The following is a 16,833-nucleotide window of genomic DNA, read 5'->3' as shown; positions in this document are numbered from 1 at the left end:
ACCGTGTAAAAGAATGATTTATTTAAATTTATATAGTACTAATATTTTAATTAAGTATTAAAATATAAATATAAAAACCGTAAAAAACAAGTAAAAATATTTGGGTTCATTCAAGTTTAAACTGTGTAGAGGAATAATCTATATAAGTTTATATAGTACTATTTTAATTAAATATAAAACACACAAAGAGTAACAGTAAGTAAAAAAATTTTAAAAAAGAAATTAATAAATGAATTTAAATTTACTTGAAAGAGTTTTCGCTAATTCATATGAGAGATTAAGAAATAAAGAATAGTAGAGTCTTATATATTGAAGGTTGTAGAAGGCTTAGAGAAGGGGGTTGAATCTATGACCTTCTTTAACTTTAATAAAATAACCTTTTCTGATTCTGTTTGAATTCAGCAGCAAAAAATTTATGAGACAATTTCATTTTGTCTCATGAATATCAGAAAATAGAACAGAGAAGGGAAGAGAGAAGCTGACACCATCATGTATCCTGGTTCAGTTGCCTTGTGCAATGCAACCTACATCTAGTCTCCACCACAACAGTGGTAGAATTTTCACTATAGTTAAAGTATTACATACGCCAATTCCACAGGATTGACAGTTTGACACAATCCTTTTTCTTATCAAGTTCTAACCTAACTTGACTTGGCTATACTAATACCTAACTCTTTACTCTTAGTGCTCATCCAACTAAGAAAGGGATACATAACAGGTACAAGATACAAGATACAAAATCAACCTAAAGAAATCTAAAATCACTCTAGACTTTTCACTCAAGTGTTTCTCTCTACTTCTTTCCACTCTTAGACTCTTTCAAGAACTTTCTCATTCAGCCTTTTACCACAAGAAATTATAGTAAGATAAACATTGAAAAGAAAATTACAATCTGTAAAACATGAAGGAGATTAATGCTTCAATAGCCTCTTTACTATATGATGAACCAAATTTGTTTGCCTCTGATTTAGTTCCTCATTTTGGCGGAATGCTCCGTTGACTAGGAAGCACTGTCCAAATTGATAAACTTCTTCAGAGAACTCTTCTCAGAATATAAACATCAAAAACACTGGTTATCTCTCCTTTTTTTCGGTATGAACAACAATTTTTTTCTTTTGTATTTTCTTGCATGTTGTTGAGTTGCTCTCTTCTAGGTCAACATTTTGAGTTGTGTGCTACCAACTTACTATTTCACCTTTTTTTTCAGTTAATCCCCAAATTAAAAATTTCAGTCTGACTTTCTCTTACTTTGACCGAAAGCCTCAGGAAAGCAATTAAGAACAGTTTTCAATAGCAATTCCACATCTGAGCCTTTGGGATACTACTTTGTCTTCAAGAAACAAATTTGACCATTGGTTTACAGCAGTTGTTAACAGAGATCACTTTCTCCATTTATCCCAAATTGAAGTGGCAGAGAGTTGGAAAAGATGAGAAGAAAGCACGATGCATGCAAGAGAAAATAAGTTACCTTTAACTTCTACCTTAGCCTAAAATGGGTGGATTTGGGTGATTAGACCTCAACCTTTTTTCCTTAGCCTTTCTCTTTCTTTTCTTCTTTGATGAAAGACTTAGGAACGAAACTTTCTCTCACTTCTCTGAGTTCTGACCGAAAAAGAAAAAGTGAATGTTTCTTTGGAGGCAACAACTTGGAGGAATGAGCTTGAGAGATCAATTCGGGATTGGGTTGGCTATGTCCACTTGGCCCATCTGATTTCATTGTTATAATTTACTTTGGGCTTTATTTGTAAATGTTGCACACTATGAAGACTTTTGATTTTTATCCAATTTGTTTGGGCCGCTACAACAATGAATTTTTGGTCTGCATCATTTTAAACAAAATCATCAAAACTAATTGGATAATTAGCCCATTAGAATAATGTTTGTCATCATTAGTCATGCTAGTTAATTTCTTAATTCAACAAGTATGTATAAGTAGACTAAATAATGTAATAGTAATAGGAAGAGTATTAATATGCATAAGTTGTAAAATTTCAATATTTGTAATTAAAATTCTTTATAATTATTATTATTATTATTATTATAGTTTTATTCTAGTATTCATGGTAAATTTATTTGGAAAAGAAATATATGATGTAAATAAGTAAGATATTTTTTTTTCCACTAGGGGTAGTGATATTTATACATTGAGAAAGTATAAGGAGCCAATGGAGTATATGTACAATGTGTATAATGGGAGTTTAGGCCTTTAGGGATGTTCAATTCAGTAGAATATCAGATGTTTATTATCCCTAGTACCTGGATGGTTATTCTAGATAATATGAGTGTATTGTGTTTGAGAAATTAGTAGTATTTTACTCTGAATGTTCGTTTTTTAACTCATATTGGACCAAATAAATAGTCCATTGTACACATTGTACAACGAAAATGTTTGATAACCAAAGAAAATTAATCAAAAACAGACATAACTTTCCTTATTTAACATTTATTAATTGTTGTGACAATTAATAAATATTAAATATTTGACTGTATTTTAATATTTTTTGTCACCCTAGCATTACATACTCCATTGACTCCCTAGTCGAATTCAAATACATTATAATTTGGCTTCATCTTTCTTCTTAACACGCTTACTTTGTTGGCATTTCTGGAAGAATAAAAAAATTTTTATTGGTGTTGTTAGTGCTGCAAGAGTGACTGATGCTGTTCGCTTCCTTCTTGCATGAGCACACAAGAAGATTATTAGATTAACTTGACCAATTTCTTCTTATCGTATTCATATACTCTCCAAGATATGGAGCAATTCACAAGCCAACCTCTTTCGTCTTCGAGCAAGAAGGATGAAAGAAGGCTCATAGAGAGCAATAGAAGGAACCTGATAAAGAACCTCTACTCCAAACTCAACTCTCTTCAACCTAATTCTAACACCAAGGTTTCAACTCAAATTTCAACTTATTTTCATTTATTATGTTAAATTCACTTGAGAGAATTAATTATGTCATATTTGGTGTGGTTGTTGCATGATGAAGAAAGCGTTGCCGGATCAACTGGATGAAGCCATCAACTACATAAAGAGCTTAGAGGAGAAGGTGTTCCTTCACCGATTCAATGGCGGCTTCTACTTCTCTTGAGCTTGTTATGGCAACTTGCTTGGATACGCAGTTCATCTTCCATGAGATCATTCGCGTGTTGCACGAAGATCACCACATCGATTTCGTGCACTCAGAGCTTATAGCCAAGCTCATGGACAAGCTGTTGGTCCTTGACGATCTCATAGAAAAGTTGCAGTTTTCAGAAGGAGAAAGTGGAGACAGAGCTGATGAGAAATTGAAATGGTTACATCTAATGCAAGATGTTGTTCGTTTGGAAGAACATCATCTTTTGCAGAAAATGGATTCTGTTGATTCTATGAGTTTGCAGAAGCTACTGAAGCGTTTCAAGTCTCAAATATGTCAAATCCTTTACTTCATTCTCATGAAGGGGAAGAAGGATAACCTTGTCCTTGCCCTTGCCATTGGCAAAGCAGAAGACCTTCATACTCTGCCAGAATTACCTTTATCTTATGTCAAAGATTGCTTATATGGCAGAGGTGAAGAAGAGAAGTATATACTGGAAAGCCTACTGTTATCAAGCGAACAGCGAAAACAGATCAAGGTGATTAGCATAGTGGGAAAATCCGGGGTAGGCAAGACTTCATTGGCTGATGCTGTTTATTTCAACCCCAAGGTTTTGGAGTGTTTTGATCTTAGAGCTTGGGTTACTTTTCCCCACAAAGTCACTGCTACCTTCGTTGCAAAGAAAATTCTTGAAGAACTAGTTACTGATGATGATGGGGAGGAGGAGCTTGTTCCCGGTGATGATTTCGATAACTTCAAGAAGAGATTTGCTGGGAAGAAACTTCTGCTGGTATTAGATGATATTATGGTTGAAGATGATGGCTTACACAAGTGGGACATGTTAATTGCTTCCCTTGAATCTGCAGCAGCAAGAGGGAGTGCCATAATGCTAACCTCTATTCCCCATGACAATCCAGAACTACTCATGATACCTGCTTGTCATACTGTGCATCTTGATTCGCTGTCAGCGGAGGATGCGCTGTCAATCTTCTTGGTGCATGCTTCTTCTGGGCGGACGGACCTTCACGAACACCCTGCAGAGTTAGCAGCAGTTGGCAAGGAAATCGTTGGAAAATTGGGAAACCTTCCCCTGGCTGCAAAAATGATAGGGAGCCTCTTTCAAGATAAGCGAAATCCGGATCAATGGGTTGAGATATTGAGGAGTGAATTGCTGGATGCAGGCCATGCAAATCTCCTCCCAATTCCTCCATTTCTAGTACTATGCTACCTTGATCTCCCTGCGCGGATCAAACAATGCTTTCTTCATTTGTCACTATTTCCAAAGGGTTATCAATTAAAGCGGAAGCAGGTGGTCAACTTGTGGATAGCCGAGGGCTTTGTGGAAATCCCTGATTTTCAATCGAGTTTTAAGAGCTCTGAAGACATTGGTAATGCATACTTCAGTTATCTAGTAATGAGGTCATTTTTGCAGCCTATTCGGTCTAGTGTTAGTTTTATAATGCATAATCTGGTTCATGACTTAGCAACCTACATGGTAGAGAAGTTAAACGATTGCCATTTATCCTCTAATCAAAGCACAGAGGGAATAAGCAATTTGATAAACTTGCTCCACCTTGATATGAAAGGTAGCAGTGTGCAAGCAATGCCTTTGAAAATTCCTGAATTTACAAGATTAGAAAAGTTAGCAAGGATGGAAGAAACTACTATGAGTGAGTTTGAAGAAATTCCTGATGAAGCAGAGATGGAAACTGAATCCACAAGAAGGAGATTGCCACTTCATTTGTCAGCCTCAGATATACCCAGTTTGAAGAGAACTGATATTCTTAGTCATGAGGTTGAAGCTGATATTCCCAGTTTTGAACAGCAAATAGACCCAAAATCTTCAATGGCTAAAGCTGAGATTCCAGCGAGCATAAAACAAGAAGCTGTCCTTCCTCTTATGGATACACCTAACACAACTGCTCCTGTCAAGGTAGAAGCTTTAACCAGAGAAGATTTGGATGATGACAAACCATCCTTCAAAGTAGTAAGGGTTTCAACTATATCACAATTCAAGTCCTTGCCTGCCAATCTGCACAGCCTAAAAATTGAAGGGTGTGAATCCTTGGAGGTCGTTCCAGATGATTTATTAGGGGGAATAACTACTCTTAAGCAGTTGTATCTAATCAGTTGTTCTTCTCTTAGATCCTTTCCTTACCCCGGTTCCTTGACATCACTTTACATCCGAAACTGCAGAAGATTAGAATTTCTCCCATCTGCAGTATCAAGAAAGAGGCTTCCCTTTCTCCATCATTTGTCCATAGGGAGCAGCTGTGATTCTGTCACTACCTTGCCCTTAAATCTCTTTTGTCAACTCAAAAGTCTTTGTATATGGGATTGCCTCAATCTTCGATCGTTTCATTTTACTGGGGAACCTAGAGGTGATCTTACATCTCTGGAGTCACTAGAGATTAGAGAGTGCCCAAGATTGGAATATTTCCCAGAGGAAGGACTGCATGCTCCAAGGCTAGCATCCATTTTACTTTCGAACTGCAAGAATCTTAAAAACTTGCCAAATGCTATGAACTCTCTCGTATCACTCAAGTCATTATTTTTACATAGATGTCCACAGATTGAATCTTTTCCCCTTGGGGGATTGCCTTCAAATTTGGTTTTTCTATCCATAGCTTACTGTGACAAACTTATACCACAAAAGGATTGGGGGCTGTACAGTCTTGAGTCTCTCAGTTATTTTGAGCTTGAAGGTGGATGCATAGGCATGGAGTCATTTCCAGAGGAGAATTTACTACCTTGCAATATCATCTCTTTACACATAAGCACATTGAAGAGTCTGAAGAATCTGGACTGCAAGGGGTTTCAACACCTGAATGCTCTTCAGACACTGGAAATTCATTGTCCATGATGGGTGATGAATGGCATAAGGTGGCTCATATTCCAGACATCCAAATTGATCACCAAGTACTCTCTTGAGACACTCCCTTGTATCTCTCAAGTCACTGTTTTTACTTGGCTGCTTGCCTTGCGAGTTTAAATTTTCTATCAATAGCTTATTGTAACAAACTTATGCCACAAAAGGACTGAGGTTGCACAATCTCAAGTATATAAGCACACTGAAGCATCTGTCAGCTCCAGAATTCTCTTCAATCACTTGAAATCAATTGTTATGAGGCATTCCCAATGGGCAATGGTGACTAGCTTACTTTGTTGATATAAATGGTGGCAGGTGACACGCATTCAAGAAACAGTGTTGCATGCTCGAAATCCAAAAGCAAAACCAAACTGTTAGATAATTAGATACAATGTTGTCGTTTGTGTTACTTCAAGAATTCATATATCATGATGAGCTCTAGACTTTGAGAGTTTTACCACAATTCTGCTACAGAGCTTGTGACCCTAAATATTAGAGCAATGCTAGGGGGCTAGCAATTTTTGTGATTGGTAGCCATCAAATAGCTATCAATGATGATCTAATGGTGTGAGATTTCATCCAATGACTCATTCTTCCTTCTTTTTTTTACCCCCTTTTTCTTTTCTTAAAATATCCTTTGTAAAGAAAAGATAATCATTTTAATACTAAATTTCACTATTAAAATGTATTTTTTATGGTGTCTAATTTTTTAACTATTTAATTCAAAAGTAAAAAGCGAGACTTTTTAGGCAAATTAGACACCAATATCTTAGGTACCAATATCTATATTATCTCTATAATTTTATCTAAGAAAGAATCCAACTACAACTAAATGCATAAATAAACTGAAGTACATTAAACACATAAAAAGAAAAAAAACTACATTATATGATCAGGTTAATAATATTTAGGATATGTGATTTCAAGTGATATGATAGACTTATCACTTATATCACCTATTGCTTGTATGTCTTTTTTCTCTTAATAATAAAAACTAAAATCCCTTTCAGAAAGAGATCTCTAGAATTAACTCCGAATATGGCAAGAAAAGTTTATCTGAAGAGCAATTTACTTTTGTTAAGAAACCATCAATTTCTAAACATTAGAACCACTTCAATTGTGACATTAAAAAGTAATATTGAAAGAAAGAAAGAATTATTTCTTTACTTTTTATAAAATCCAAACATGTTAATCATGATTTAGATGTGTAAATTTTACAGGGACTTTTTTTTTTTCTGAAGAGTTTGCTAATGTTAAGGTTACTAACGAGAGTTTTTATAATGAAAAGCATTAGAAATAAAAACAACAACAAAATAGATCTTTCATTAACCGTGATCTTTATAAATATTTTGGCAATACGAAATCAACGAGTTTTTTTTCCTTGATTAGTTACGCCAAAAAAATCGTGTTTCTTGATAATTCAATCGATTGGACTTACAACACAATGGATTGAATATCGCAAGTTTCTTCAAAATTCAATCAATTAGAGATGTAACACAATCGATTGAATTTCGTACGACAATATGGATTTTCTCACAATTCAATCGATTGAACGAAATTGCACTCTAGAATATAAGTTTTTTCTTATTTAATCGATTGTTAGTGTTATCCAATCAATTGAATTTCGTAACCAATAATGGTATTTCTTATTTAATCGATTGAATTGTACTGTAAAATGAGTTTTCTCAAAATTCAATCGATTGATTTTGTATCACAATCGATTGAATTCTAGACGTAATTAATGGTATTTTCGTATTCAATCGATTGGTGTGATAACACAGATTGAATTGAGAACTGCAATATATATTAAGCCGTTATAATTGTTCCACCACTTTTTTTATAAATTATTATCTTATCTATCTTCAATTTTTTAAGTTTTTGTTTTGATTTAGATATCATAATCTTATCTTTTTCAATACCAATATTAATAATTGGTGAATAATTTATCGTCAACTTGTTTTTCAATTATCCAATTCTACCATTGTAATAGTTTATCAATCTCCTTGATCATCAATTTGTTCATCGTTTTTTGTTCATCGTTTATCCACCTTCTTAATATCTAATTTTTCTTCATGGTTTATCCATCTCCTCAATATCCAATTTTTATTCATCTTTATGCGATTTTCACTGTTGCAGTAATCGCAATCTACAGAAATCCAATCAATTTCTTCATTACAGTAATCAATTAGTTCGTGAAGGAGTCTTTTTCTTTTTATGTGGTTTAGAAAATAATCCATTGTTTTGATTCCAAGATCGAGGTTAGTGAAATAAAATTTTTTATTTTGCAATTCCTTGTTTTATTAGTTATAGTCATCTTTGTCATCTATTAAAAGTATATAGATATTATTTGAAGTATAATTTTTAATATATTAAAATTGTTCAATTAGTCACGATTAAATAATTGTAAAAGTTATAAATTTTCGAAACAAAAATAAAAAAATTTCATGTTAGCCATGGTAAAAAGACATTCAAATAGTGCTTATTTGTTTTTTTATTGGCTCATCGTTCACTCTACTGTGAATCGTAGTTGCTGCGTTTTTCATCTTCAATTGTTTATACTTTGTACTCCATTTTTCTCGTCGTTGCTGTGTTTTTTCTTCTTCAATTGTTTGCACTTCGTACTCTGCCATTTTTATCATCTGTTCCTGTTTTTCTTTAATTTGTTTAAGGAATTTCCTATTTTTTTTCTTTTTATTTACTCTAAAAAATGGTAGAAAATAAAAAAAAATCTATGTAAAGACTAAAAAATATCAATTTATGTCACAAATATTTAAAGAATGGAAATAACTTTAATGCATGCAAACATATAAATAGAATACAAACAAATTTTTTTCATAAACAATTTAATTATATAAAATAAAATATAATTGACAACACATAATATTTGTACGACATAGTGTATATATATATATATATATATAGTATCATACCAATCGATTGAATACATAAAAAACTTTAATCACGTACAAATTTCAATTGATTGTATTATCATACCAATCGATTAAATAAGAAAATACCTTGTTGCTTTGCGAAATTCAATTGATTGTGTAACAATTTCAATCGATTGAATTTTGAGAAAATCTATATTGTCATGCGAAATTTAATTGATTCTCCAATCAATTGAATTTTGAAAAAAGGTGCGATATTCAATCGATTGTGTTGTATGTCTGTAAGAAATTATATTATTATATGATGTCTCATGTATGTGATATGTCTTATTTTATTGGTTTAATAAATATTTAATTAAAATAATAAAATAAAGAAAGTTACATGATTATTTTGAAATGTAACCAACTTGATGGAAGTGGATTTTTATGAAAACAAATCAGAATTCAGTCCTCTCTTCCTACCTATGAAGTCTTTCTTCTTCACTCACCATCAATAACCATCATCATCATGGATCAAGGTTAGTAACTATTCTTATTTTATCTGTGACAATCATGAATTTCAAGATCCTTATATTACTGTGATTAGTTTTATAACGTTCACTAAAACTACATAAATTAACATGTAGTATCAGAGCTTTAGGTTGTGAAATTTGTGATTGTCCATGAAAATGTAATTTTACTGCAAGATTGATATAGCATAAATATAGCATAAAATCTGCAGTTATAAGAACTTGTAATTATATTTTCAGTTCATGAAGTTTCGTGCATGATTGTTTAATGTATGGATATATATATATATATATATATATATATATATGATTATAATGGATAATGCTTGTATGTATAAGTGATCAAGGCATTGCTATTATGCTGTGATATTATGCTGTGTATATATTGAAATTAGTTTCCTCCTGCTCATAAGACCAATGCTCTAACCAACTGAGCTATGGACTTTATTATGAAATTGGTTTCCATAGTTACGCACTGCGTTATTATGTTTGCATATCTATGAACAACAATTTTTTTTTAAATCCAAAGTAACGAGAAAACTCTTTCAATTTCTTTAATTTTTCTACCTATTTGTGTAGCTACTCAAATTTTAGCCGAAAGTGAACAGTATCTTTTATTTTTGTAACAATAAAAGAAAATTTTGTACTGAAATTTTAAGGTTTGTTAATCATCAAAGTGGTCAAATCTAAAATTTTAGTTAATATCATATTTATTATTTTTTATCAATTACATATAAAAAAAATGCTAAATGATAATTATTTATATGTTAATTGAAGTTCATTATTATGAGACATTTAAGGATCACCCAAAGGTTGATTAGTTGATCTTATAATTAATGAGCATGATTGTTAGCATATATATATATATACTGTTATTAGTATTTAAATATCCAAAGATATTAAATATTTTAATTGGTGCATGTATCTTTACTAAATAAAGTTAAATTTATTAGCATCATTGTGTTATTGTATATTAATATATCACCCAAAGGAGAATATTAATATACTTTGAATGTTTCTATGAATGCTCTTTGAATCTGAATAATGTGTTATCTTATGACTCAAAGTGTTAATATTAAGTATGTGATAATTGCAGCAATTCTTCCTGTCGCATTGCATTCGCATGCCACGTCTGTTCCAATGTTTAATGGGCTGAATTTTTCTGATTGGTCTGAACAAGTCCAATTCCACCTTGGTGTTTTGGATCTTGATTTGGCACTTCGAGTTCAGAAATCTGCTGCTATTACTGTTCTTAGTAGCAATGAAGAAAAAGCTCATTATAAAGCTTGGAAAAAGTCAAACAGACTTAGTCTTATGTTTATGCGGATGAGCATAGCAAACAGCATCAAGTCAGCTTTTTCCAAGTTTGATAATGCTAAAGAATTTATGAAATTTGTGGAAGAGTGCTCCCAAACTGCTGATAAGTCTCTTGCTGGGATGTTAATGGGTACTTTGACTACCATGAAATTTGATGGTTCTCGTACTATGCATGAGCATGTCATTGAAATGACAAATATTGCAGCAAGACTTAAGTCATTGGGAGTGGAAGTGGATGAAAATTTTCTTGTGCAGTTTATTTTAAACTCATTACCGTCTGAGTATGGTCCTTTCCAAATGAACTATAATACCATGAAAGATAAATGGAATGTGCATGAGTTGCATAGTATGTTAGTTTAAGAGAAAACCAGACTTAAGAATCAAGAAAATTATTCCATCCATTACCTGAACCATCAAGGAGTTGGAAAGAAAACTGGAAAGAAATATGGAAAGGGAAAGGGAAAGGGACCATTAAAGATTGTTGAGTCCTCTTCTAAAATCCAGAAGAAAGATAAGTGTCATTTCTGCAAGAAACCTGGACACTTCCAAAATGATTGTCCAAAGAGAAAGGCTTGGTTTGAAAAGAAAGATAATAAGCTTAATTATGCTTATGTATGTATTGAATCAAACTTAGTTGAAGTTCCTTGTAATACATGGTGGATTGATTCTGGAGGTACAACTCATATTTCTAAATCGATGCAGGGATTCCTTACAACCCGAACCATAAAGCCAAATGAAAAGTTTGTCTACATGGGAAATAAAGATAAAGCTCCAGTAGAAGCTGTTGGGACTTATCGGTTGATTCTCGACACTGGACATCATTTAGATTTGCTAGATACTTTTTATGTACCAAGTATTTCTAGGAATTTAGTTTCTTTATCTAAACTTGATGTTGCTGGATACTCTTTTAATTTCGGTAATAGTTGTTTCAGTTTGTTTAAGCACAACTATATGATTGGATCTGGCATACTTTCTGATAGTTTATATAAATTTAATCTTAATGATTTATATGTTGAATCACTTATGACTTTGCATCATAAAGTTGGCACTAAACATGGTTTAGTGAATGAACGTTCTGCTTACTTGTAGCATAAACGTTTAGGTCACATTTCCAAAGAAAGAATGGATAGGTTGATAAAGAATGATATCCTTCCAAATTTGGATTTCACTTATCTTAATATTTGTGTAGATTGTATTAAAGGAAAGCAAACAAAACACACAAAGAAAGGAGCCACAAGAAGTACCCAACTTCTTGAAATTATATACACGGACATATGTGGACCCTTTAATATAAACTCTTTCAATAAAGAAAAATATGTTATCACCTTTATTGATGATTATTCACGTTATGGTTATGTCTATCTACTTTATGATAAATCTCAAGCAGTTAATGCTTTAGAAATTTATATAAATGAAGTAGAAAAACAGTTGGATTAAAAGGTAAAAATTGTTAGATCTGATAGAGGTGGTGAATATTATGGAAGATACGACGAAAGAGGACAAAATCCGGGTCTATTTGCTAAATTCCTTGAAAAACGTGGTATATGTGCTCAATACACTATGCCAAGTACACCTCAACAAAATGGTGTATCAGAAAGGCGAAACCGTACTTTAATAGAAATGGTTAGGACAATGATGAGTAATGCATCTTTACCTATATCATTGTGGATGTATGCTTTAAAAACTGCTATGTATTTGTTAAACAGGGTTTCTAGTAAGGCAGTTCCTAAAACTCTTTTTGAGTTATGGACTGGGAGAAAACCTAGTTTAAGACATCTACATGTTTGGGAATGTCAAGCAGAAATAAGAGCTTATAATCCGCAAGAAAAGAAGCTGGATGCAAGAACAATCAGTGGATATTTCATTGGTTATCCAGAAAAATCAAAGGGGTATAGATTTTATTGTCCTACTCATAGTACAAGAATAATTAAAACTGGCAATGCACGGTTCATTGAGAATGGTGAGACCAGTGAGAGGATAGCTTCACAAAATGTGGAGATTAAAGAAGTAAGAATTCAAGTTTCTTCAACTTGTACTTCTACTTCTAAAGTTGTTATTCCAAATGTTATTGAGCCTAATCACAATCAACAGGAACAACAAATTATTGATCCTGTTGTCAGACTAAATAACAATCAAGAGGAACAAGAACTTATTAATCCATGGTTAATGAGGAGCCGATAATAGAACAACCATAAGAAATGGCATTAAGAAGGTCTCAAAGCAAAAGAAGATCTGCTATTTCTGATGATTATGTGGTGTATTTACAAGAGTCAGAAAATGACTTGAGTGTTGCTAATGATCCAGTTTCTTTCTCACAAGCCATTAATGGTGATAATGCTGATAAATGGTTAGAGGCCATGAAAGATGAGCTTAAATCAATGGAACAAAATAAAGTATGAGACCTTGTGGAATTACCTAAAGGATGCAATAGAATTGGGTGTAAATGGGTCTTTAAGACTAAGCGTGATTTTCATGGCAACCTTGAACGTTACAAGGCTCGTCTTGTTGCCAAAGGTTTTACTCAAAAAGATGGCGTTGATTACAAAGAGACTTTCGTACCAGTTTCTAGAAAAGACTCTTTAAGGATTATCTTGACTTTGGTGGCTCATTATGACTTAGAGTTACATCAAATGGATGTTAAAACCGCCTTTCTTAATGGGGATTTAGAGGAGAATGTTTACATGGATCAACCAACAAGATTTTTGGTTGAAGGGAAAGAACAAATGGTGTGTAAACTTAAGAAATCACTATATGGACTTAAACAAGCATCCCGCCAATGGTTTATCAAATTTAATGATACCATTCTGTCCTTTGGATTTAAGAAAAATACCGTTGATCGGTGTATATACTTAAAGGTCAGTGGGAGTAAATTCATTGTTTTAGTTCTATATGTTGATGATATTTTGCTTGCATCTAATGATCTTGGTCTATTAAGCGAGACTAAGAAATATCTCTCTAATAACTTTGAAATGAAAGATATGGGTGAGACAAGTTATGTGATTAGAATAGAAATATTCCGAGATAGATCACAAGGACTATTAGGATTGTCTCAGAAATCATATATTAATAAAGTATTAGAGAAATTCAGAATGGCACAATGCTCAACATCACCCGTTCCAATTCAAAAAGGAGACAAGTTTAGTCTCATGCAATGTCCAAAGAATAATTTGGAACGGAAACAGATGGAAAGAATTCCATATGCATCTGTTGTTGGGAGTTTGATGTATGCTCAGACTTGCACAAGGCCAGATATCAGCTTTGCAGTTGGTATGCTTGGTAGATACCAAAGTAACCCAGGATTGGATCATTGGAAAGCTGCAAAGAAAATTTTAAGGTATCTGCAAGGGACAAAAGAACACATGCTTACTTATAGGAAATCTAATTACCTTGAAATGATTGGATATTCAGATTCAGATTTTGCCGGTTGCGTAGATACAAGAAAATCTACTTTTGGTTATTTGTATCTCTTAGTTGGAGGAGCAATATCATGAAAGAGTGCGAAGCAGTCAGTAATTGCTACTTCTACAATGAAAGCTGAATTTGTGGCATGCTTTGAGGCCATGGTTCAAGCTAAGTGGTTGCGGAACTTCTTTTCAGGGCTTGAAATTGTTGACAGTATTGTTAGGCCGCTGAAAATTTATTGTGATAACTCTGCAGCAGTTTTCTTTTCTAAAAACGACAAGTATTCCAAAAGTGCTAAGCATATGGAATTGAAATACTTTGCCGTTAAAGAAAAAGTTCAGAAACAAAAAGTGTCAATAGAGCACATTAGCACCAATATTCTGGTTGCTGATCCTTTGACTAAAGGGTTATCGCCAAAAATATTTACTAATCATGTTGAAAGGATGAGTATTATGAGTTTATAGGATCAATGTATGTTTATGAAGTTTGTGTTGTATGGATATTGACATTTTGAGCTCAAATGAATTAATGTTTCTATATTACCTAATTTTCAATTTGTTGTATACATAATAGAATTAAAATAATCAGGTATTGTCTTACGATGAAGACATTATCGTTGGACTAATTATGTTATATACTTCCTAATTATGGTTCATGTTAAGAATGTGGCTAACTTTGTAGTACATAGGAGGGACTATGTCGATTAGGTGGCGTACAACCGCTATGACTCATACTAGTTTTATTCTTATCATGATAAATTAAGCTATGCAAGTAATTGCTTAGAAATGCGCATTATGATAAATATTTCTTAAACCATCAATAGGAATAATGACACATGAACCAAGTGGGAGAATGTAAGAAATTATATTATTATATGATGTCTCATGTGTGTGATGTGTCTTATTTTATTGGTTTAATAAATATTTAATTAAAATAATAAAATAAAGGAAGTTACATGATTATTTTAAAATGTAACCAACTTGATGGAAGTGGATTTTTATGAAAACAAATCAGAATTCAATCCTCTCTTCCTATCTATAAAGTCTTTTTTCTTCACTCACCATCAATAACCAAATAGAAGAAAGAATTAAGAAGGCAAAGGAATAGACAAAGTGAATTCTTCCTAATACCATCATCATCATGGATCAAGGTTAGTAACTATTCTTATTTTATCTGTGACAATCATGAATTTCAAGATCCTTATATTACTGTGATTAGTTTTATAACGTTCACTAAAACTACATAAATTAACACAATCGATTGAATTACTAAGAAATACGATGACATATGTAATAGATGAAGGAAAAAAAAATTTCATTAATTTACATTGTCAAAATATTTATGAAGGTCACGATTAATGAAAAATCTATTTTGTTTTCGTTGTCTTTTGAAGTAATTATTAATTTATTATAGAAATTTAAAATTTTTTTCCAAAAAAGTATATTTTTGTTATTGGACTATTTAATATTTAATAGGCCAAACGTTCAAATCCTATGACAAAAAGGTGGAAAATGGAAAACATTAAGAAGCGGGGTTTGTTGAAGCCGCATTCTCTTTTCCAAAGAGAACGAAGTTAGTTCCTTCTGTTCTGTCTCTGTTGTTAAAGCTCCCAAAAACCCTAATCTCTCATTTAGGGTAATTTCTGGTTAGGCTCTATTTCTCAATACAATTGTTTTTGTCATTAAGAACGACGTCGTTGGCACTGCAAAACGATTTTGGTGAGTAATCGTAGTGTCAATATATGCAATTTTATTCTTATCCATTCATATTCATGGATGCTGAAATTGAGAGTACATATGATTTGATATGATGCGGCAAAAGAAAATCTTTTATTAAGATTTAATCTATGTATGCGATTGGGATTGAACTGAATTATTACTATAGAAAGATTGTTTAGCTGTCCAATTTCAGTGTGTGTTATGTGTTTAGGTGAACCTTATGGCTTAGGAAGATGCCAATTCTTTGATTATTTGTCCCTTGTGTGGGAAGAATTTGATGTGCTCTGTTTCTGCTGAATGCTGTTATGTATGTGTGTATGTATGTATGTCATGAGCATTTTCATTTTGTTATTCTTACAGAATGGAATGGAAAGTGGAAACACTGGTTGATTGGATTATTCAGTTTTGTTCATGTCAAACAGGTTTACCAGAAGTGGTGTTCAATTCAGTTTTGCTTCAGTTCTGTCATTGTGGGTTTCTTCCCAAGCTTATCCCTGAGTTAATTAAATTGTCGAGATGGGAACACAACCCGAACAACCATGTCCTGAGGAAGATGACGAGGAGATGCTGGGTCATGGAGCAACAATTTCGAGTCAGTCAATGTCAACAAGCAGGAGTGTGGGGTCACCGTCCAGCCGGAGTGAGCAGACAATGGCAACACCTGCTAGTGATAGCACTTTTCTCAGATTAAACCATCTTGACATTCATGGTGACGATGCTGGATCGCAGGGAGCAGTTGCGTGAGTCTTCCATTACCATTATCCTTTGAGCTTGTACTAAATCTATACGTTTGGTTCATATGGTACAAAGTGTTGTTTGACTTGTAGATTTTCTTTATTGATATATGAAATTTTTAACAATGCATTTTTTTCTCCTGGTCTGAGGTTAAAATATAAAAGGAAAACTTGCAAGTGTTAGTTATCTGCTTGTAGTTTCAAAATTCAATGCTGTCTTTGTCTTTTCTTTTGCCCCCCCAATTGGTTCTCATCCATTATGCTTATAAACAGTAGCAAGAAGAAAAAGAGAGGTCAACGGGCTGTAGGAGGAGATAAGAGA

General features: G+C 32.9%; 2 protein-coding genes across 2 annotated transcripts in view; both read left to right on the top strand.

Annotated features, from left to right (window-relative positions):
- Window positions 3,049–6,544, top strand: LOC107632527 (putative disease resistance protein At3g14460). The gene has a single exon (XM_016336200.2). It carries the CDS (start codon window positions 3,067–3,069, stop codon window positions 5,935–5,937), a length of 2,871 nt encoding a protein of 956 aa, XP_016191686.1. The 5' UTR covers window positions 3,049–3,066; the 3' UTR covers window positions 5,938–6,544.
- LOC107629656 (transcription factor-like protein DPB) overlaps window positions 15,557–16,833 on the top strand; it is a gene marked incomplete in the record, with an annotated part of 4,019 nt that continues 2,742 nt past the window's right edge. The window contains 3 exon segments of the mRNA XM_016332496.2: window positions 15,557–15,777; window positions 16,181–16,517; window positions 16,785–16,832. Coding sequence (XP_016187982.1) covers window positions 16,294–16,517; window positions 16,785–16,832 — 272 coding nt within the window.

This window comes from Arachis ipaensis, chromosome B03 (genome assembly GCF_000816755.2).
Source record: "Arachis ipaensis cultivar K30076 chromosome B03, Araip1.1, whole genome shotgun sequence".
Taxonomy (NCBI): Eukaryota; Viridiplantae; Streptophyta; class Magnoliopsida; order Fabales; family Fabaceae; genus Arachis; species Arachis ipaensis.
Note: the sequence above shows the minus strand (reverse complement) of the source record. Positions and strands in the feature narration are given on the sequence as shown.